At 37.6% G+C, this 6,739-nt stretch overlaps 1 protein-coding gene across 1 annotated transcript in view; it reads left to right on the top strand.

Moving 5' to 3' along the window:
* Nucleotides 1-4,532: 4,532 nt before the first annotated feature.
* Nucleotides 4,533-6,739, top strand: part of ASB8 (ankyrin repeat and SOCS box containing 8) — an 8,120-nt gene continuing 5,913 nt past the window's right edge. The window contains exon 1 of the mRNA XM_015817153.1: nucleotides 4,533-4,714. Within this exon, the coding sequence (XP_015672639.1) occupies nucleotides 4,598-4,714 (117 nt within the window). The 5' untranslated portion in view covers nucleotides 4,533-4,597. The remainder of the gene's footprint in view (nucleotides 4,715-6,739) is intronic.

Below are 6,739 nucleotides of genomic sequence, written 5' to 3'. Positions count from 1 at the left end.
AACCTCCCCCCTCCCCCCCACCCTGGTTCCCCCTAAAAATTTATTAAAACACCCCTGTAAAAACGCTCTCAAATTAAATAATTTAAACAATTTTTTGTTAGTGACCACTGCATGCCACCTCTCGGGGTTCCACACCCCGTCCTCGAGGTAGGCCCTAGAAATGTTGCTGGGCCAGGCCTGCGCGAGGGGTGAGTCGCGCAGGGCCAGCAGGACCGTCCTGGGCCAGGCCTGCGCGAGGGGTGAGTCGCGCAGGGCCAGCAGGACCGTCCAGGACCGTCCGGCGAAGGGAGTCCATGGCACAGAGGGGAGATGATTGTTTGGTAGATCTCAGGTCTTCTAACCAAAGCCAGGGAAACAAAGAGTCTGACCTCGAGGGGTAGTCCTTAAGTCCTCCAGAACCAGGTCCTCTAGGCCGGGGCGGGCCAAGTCCAAAACCAGGCCCCAAATCCTCACCTGGCCGAGGCCGTTGAAAAGGCCGCTGAGGTCGCCAGAGCCGCTGGAAAAGCTCCAAAGCCGAAAGGCTGCCGAAGGGGCCACCAACGCCACCGGAACCGGGACGGCCGAAAGGGCCCTCAAAGAGGCCGCTAAACAGGCCGTCGAGGCCATCGCGGCCGCCGAAACTGCCACCGAGGCCCAAAGACCAGCAAAGGGCCGCTGGAGGGGCCATCGGGGCCACCGGGGCTGCTGAAGAAGCCGTCCGAAGGCCACCGAGGCCGAAATGGATTGCCGAAGGGGCCGTTGGAAGGGCCATCGGGGCCGCTGGCACAGTTCTTAAAGAGGCCGCCGAGGCTACCGGAAAGGCCATCAGGTCCGAGAGGGCCGCAGGAAGACCGCTGAGGTCGTCAAAAATGTCTCCGAGGCCAAGGGAGACCGCCAGCCGTTGGAGAGACCGCCGGTCGCTGGAGAAACCGCCAGCGAGGCCGCCGAGGCCGCCGAAGGACGAAAAGGCCGAACAGGCCAACAAACGGCTACCCGGTCGGCTCCACGTTCCCACGTCCCCTCGCATTCCCGGGGAACTCACCGGGGAGAAGTCAACCTGGGGACGGGTCTCCAGACGGGTCTCCAGACCTTCGGGGGTCTCCAAGGGTCCCCTCTGCCCATTTTCGGCTCCACTACTGCGGAGCTACGAAACGGACGTCCGCCATCTTCAGGCATGCGCAGTTGCCTGATGGAAACAAGATTTTGTATTTCAGAGATTGCCTATATAGATTTTTTTTTTCATATAGTGTTAGCTAAATTCTAGGATCAGATAATTTCTATTGAGGCTGAGATCATAATAATATATGACTCTTTTATCATTATTTAACTCATGAACTTGTTTCTCCATCTTAAAATCTTAGGAACTTAGAGAAAGTTAAGGATTAAAAGAAGATTTTAAAACTTATGTGGTATTCATAACAATTAGCTATTAGTACACTGTCCTCCTTTATATTGGTATTCCCTAATGGTATTAGATTTCTGGAAGATGCTAAGGTGTTTTTTTTAATAATAACAAAAAAAGAAAAAAACAAAAGGAACAAAACACAAAAATACATGCATTATAAAAATATAACAAATGCTTAAATGCTTAACAAGTGAAAAAATACAACAGAAAAAAATACATAGTATATCGTTGCAACAGTAAAAGTTACAATTCTGTGTATAATTATCTAATAAAACATTATGCAAATAAGTATACACACGCACATACTTCTAGTACGTGTGTGTGTGTGTGAGAGAGAATAAAATTCCTGTCTTACCTTTATGGGTGGTTTATGTCTTCCTATATATATTTCTATAGTTATATAAGCGGATTCCATTTCTAATACACTTATATAACAACAAACATTTTAACCTATTGTATTTTGTATACATCAGTCTCATATTTCATTATATCTATTCATACAAAGTTTATGTGTATATGGAATCCATAAGTAGCAAGTGTAATCAGGACTTCGTTCTTTCAGTAAATGGGGCCATAAATTCATCATTCCATTGTTGTAATATCAGTCTGGACACAGAAAATCCATTTATATTGTCCAGTTGTCAAATTCCATGTATTAGATATATAACTCAAGAGAGTATTTATCCTCTGAAAACTTAAGCTTCTGTCATCAGGCTTATTTATTGCCAAGTATTAAATACTGGAAGCCAATGATTGCCCACTTTAATAGTTTTCTGAATTGATTTGCATAATGCCTAATATTGTAAAGTTTGGATTTTAACATTCTCTTGGGGGGGGGAAATCCTGAAGATTTTGTCATGGAATTGGCATGGAAACCACTTCCCTCTGTATCATGGTCTGAACTCTGCTCTTATTTCCTACTGCAGTATAATACCACTCAGCAGTAGGAAACAGTCCTCACTACTCTTCCTTCCTCCACCTCTGTGTAAGATAAAAGGGAATACAGGAGATGTTGCCTCAGAAAAGGCAGCAGCTATGTAATGGAGACATTATATGATCTTTCTCAAGCGGGTAGAAATGCACTTATCTGAGTATGTAAAATTTTTTGAAAAGAAGATACTTGTTAGAAATGTATACTATTGCTATGATCTGTGCAACTATATTTTTTAGGTTTTTTTAAAAAATTCCTATACATATCAACAGAAGTTCTAAGAATTGTTCCAATTGCGGAGATCAAATTGGCTGTTTTTTTCTGCTGGTCCACATCTATTACTTTTTTTGTCACAAATCCAGCTGCAATAGTATTTCTAATCTACCTTTCGATCTACCAAGGTCCCCAAAAGAAACTACAGTTTAATTCGATAATGCAAAGTACACTTTAAAATGATCCAGAATGAAATTAAAATCTGTCAGAAGCCTGACAAAACACTGTATATCTAGTCACTCACCTAAAACTAATTGGAGATGAACTCGCTCCCTCNTTTCCAGGTCTGTTGATCATGCTGACTAAAAATTCTAGAATTTTTAATCCAATGCATTTATTGTAAATTTTTGTTTAAAAAAGCTTAAAATACCATTGATTCCTGGTGATTATATGAATAGTTATGGTTTGTCAGTGCCTTTTTTAGGATGTTTTGCAACCTTTTTGCCTAGTTTACAATCTTGATAATCCATAATGATGTCCTGTCCTACTAGCCTTCAAGCAGAGTTTTTCCAGAGAAATTTACAATAGTAAAAAAAAATCACATTTTAGCCCATAGTAATAATTAAAATGCAATATATTAACAATAAAAGCATAGTCAGTAAATGTGCATTTAAAATATTGCAGTATACAGTAAACATATTAATATATTAAAAGGCTTGGGGAAGTAAAATAACTTTGCTTGGTGCTAGAAAGATTCTAAAGTTAGATCCAGATATGCTTCACTGTGATGCAGTTATTCTTACCATTGAGAAGATCCACTACCAGGCAACCAGTTGTCAGATTTTAGCCTAAGAAGGCAACTGGAGCAGGACTTAGAAAATGACTCTAAGTTGCTGATAGGAATATATGTAAAAAGGTTCAGACTGTGGTCCCAAACGTGGGAAGACTTTTATAGGTTAGGTTGAGGATTTTGAATCAAAACTGGAAAAGAGTTGGCAGCCTGTGAAGGTCATGCCAAAAGGTGTAATGCAAACAGTTATGCTCCCGTGGCTGTATTTTGTACTAATTGATGTTTCAGAATTGTCTCTAAAGATAGTAATCTAACGAAGTCTCTGTTGAGTTGAGCTCATCTCCTGGTGTCTTTATGAAGTCCTTTCTTAGCAACAGTTTGAAAATAATTTTCCAATGTCATCTACTAGAATTTATTTATTTTCTCAATCTACACCTGAGGTTTCTTGTTAGTCTCCTATGGAATCTGCCTGCCTGCTTATCTATTGGTACCTACCCATGCAGCTGTGAGATTAGTGATAACCAAATCTGATCCTACATAGCTTTTACTAGTTCGGTTAGGTTATTAAAGTGAGTCCATCAACATCTAGTTAATAGTTTTATATATATCATACCAGACTAAATTGGTAGGAGCAGCTTCATTTATCTATTTGATAGTGGAGCTCTGGAAGGACCCTTAAGGTGCAGACTTCATCCATTGTAGGAAAGATCCAACAAAGGCTGCTGGAAATGTGGCAGAGATAATTGTTTTCCTAGCAGCCTAGAAAAACAAATGTAATAGTGAAAATAAATACGTAATCCAACCAAATTACTTGGATTAATTATCTTATTTTCATAATATTTCAGATATTATTTTCAAGGTGTTTTCATCAGTTTGCTCTCTTTATTTCTTGATTTCAATGCAGTTAATCCATTTTGCATGAAGTATTTATGATCTTTATCATCTCTTAATAATTCTCTAATGTCAGCCGATACCAGTTGATTTTTCTGAATGGATTAATTTGGAAGATATGTTTTAGTTGTACATGTACTGTCCAGGTAAGTATGAGCCACCTCTTAAACCTCAGGTTATATTCTTGATTAATTTTTCCTCACCATCATAGGTTAATGAATGCAACAATCTGATGATATTTTTTTAATGCTATTACTATATACAGTATCTTGCTGGGATTTCTACGTAGTTTTTTAAAGAAATTGTACTTTTAAAAAGTTCTTCTTTTGTTTGTTCTTCTTCAGGCAACTTGGAGCATGTAAAGTAACCAAGGAAACTGAATTCCAGTATGTGGTATATTATGCAGAGCATCCAGAGTAAATATTCTTTGTCAGAGCGCTTGATCCGGACTATAGCAGCCATCCGATCCTTCCCGCATGATAATGTTGAAGACCTAATAAGAAGGGTAGGTGAAAAAAGCTAAGAAAAGGTTTTTATTTGCTTTTTTAAAAGTTTCTGGGAATGTTTATAAAGTTAGGAGAGCAAATCTGACTTTGCTCCTCTTGGTTGCAGTTTTAAGTAATGATTTCTTTGGAGTTACTTAAAACCTCCTGTTCCTTTCTCCTAAATTAAATTTTCAGGTTTGATAGAGAATATAGACCAGTCCTCTTCACGTGCAGTTAATACAGGTATTACTTACAATCATTTGTTTAGGGACTGTTTAACGTTACAACAGCATCCTGGAGTCTTTCTCTTGATCATATCATATATGAGAAGGAAACAATGATGGAAACAAGATTTTGTATTCCAGAGATTGCCTATATAGATTATTATTTTTTTCATATAGTGTTAGCTAAATTCTAGGATCAGATAATTTCTGTTGAGACTGAGATCATAATAATATATGACTCTTTTATCATTATTTAACTCATGAACTTGTTTCCCCATCTTAAAATCTTAGGAACTTAGAGAAAGTTAAGGATTAAAAGAAGATTTTAAAACTTATGTGGTATTCATAACAATTAGCTATTAGTACACTGTCCTCCTTTATATTGGTATTTCCCTAATGGTATTAGATTTCTGGAAGATGCTAAGGTGTTTTTTTAATAATAACAAAAAAAGAAAAAACACAAAAGGAACAAAACACAAAAATACATGCATTATAAAAATATAACAAATGCTTAAATGCTTAACAAGTGAAAAAATACAACAGAAAAAAATACATAGTATATCGTTGCAACAGTAAAAGTTACAATTCTGTGTATAATTATCTAATAAAACATGCAAATAAGTATACACACACACACATACTTCTAGTAAATACGTGTGTGTGTGTGTGTGAGAGAGAGAATAAAATTCCTGTCTTACCTATATGGGTGGTTTATGTCTTCCTATATATATTTCTATAGTTATATAAGTGGATTCCATTTCTAATACACTTATATAACAACAAACATTTTAACCTATTGTATTTTGTATAAATCAGTCTCATGTTTCATTATATCTATTCATACAAAGTTTATGTGTATATGGAATCCATAAGTAGCAAGTGTAATCAGGACTTCGTTCTTTCAGTAAATGGGGCCATAAATTTATCATTCCATTGTTGTAATATCAGTCTGGACACAGAAAATCCATTTATATTGTCCAGTTGTCAAATTCCATATATTAGATATATAATTCAAGAGAGTATTTATCCTCTGAAAACTTAAGCTTCTGTCATCAGACTTATTTATTGCCAAGTATTAAATACTGGAAGCCAATGATTGCCCACTTTAATAGTTTTCTGAATTGATTTGCATAATGCCTAATATTGTAAAGTTTGGATTTTAACATTCTCTTGTGGGGGAAATCCTGAAGATTTTGTCATGGAATTGGCATGGAAACCACTTTCCTCTGTATCATGGTCTGAACTCTGCTCTTATTTCCTACTGCAGTATAATACCACTCAGCAGTAGGAAACAGTCGTCACTACTCTTCCTTCCTCCGCCTCTGTGTAAGATAAAAGGGAATACAGGAGATGTTGCCTCAGAAAAGGCAGCAGCTATGTAATGGAGACATTATATGATCTTTCTCAAGCGGGTAGAAATGCACTTATCTGAGTATGTAAAATTTTTTGAAAAGAAGATACTTGTTAGAAATGTATACTATTGCTATGATCTGTGCAACTATATTTTTTAGGTTTTTTAAAAAAATTCCTATACATATCAACAGAAGTTCTAAGAATTGTTCCAATTGCGGAGATCAAATTGGCTGTTTTTTTCTGCTGGTCCACATCTATTACTTTTTTTATCACAAATCCAGCTGCAATAGTATTTCTAATCTACCTTTCGATCTACCAAGGTCCCCAAAAGAAACTACAGTTTAATTCGATAATGCAAAGTACACTTTAAAATGATCCAGAATGAAATTAAAATCTGTCAGAAGCCTGACAAAACACTGTATATCTAGTCACTCACCTAAAACTAATTGGAGATGAACTCGCTCCCTC

This window comes from Protobothrops mucrosquamatus, unplaced genomic scaffold (assembly GCF_001527695.2).
Source record: "Protobothrops mucrosquamatus isolate PMUCROS unplaced genomic scaffold, P.Mucros_1.0 scaffold555, whole genome shotgun sequence".
Classification (NCBI taxonomy): domain Eukaryota; kingdom Metazoa; phylum Chordata; class Lepidosauria; order Squamata; family Viperidae; genus Protobothrops; species Protobothrops mucrosquamatus.
Note: the sequence above shows the minus strand (reverse complement) of the source record. Positions and strands in the feature narration are given on the sequence as shown.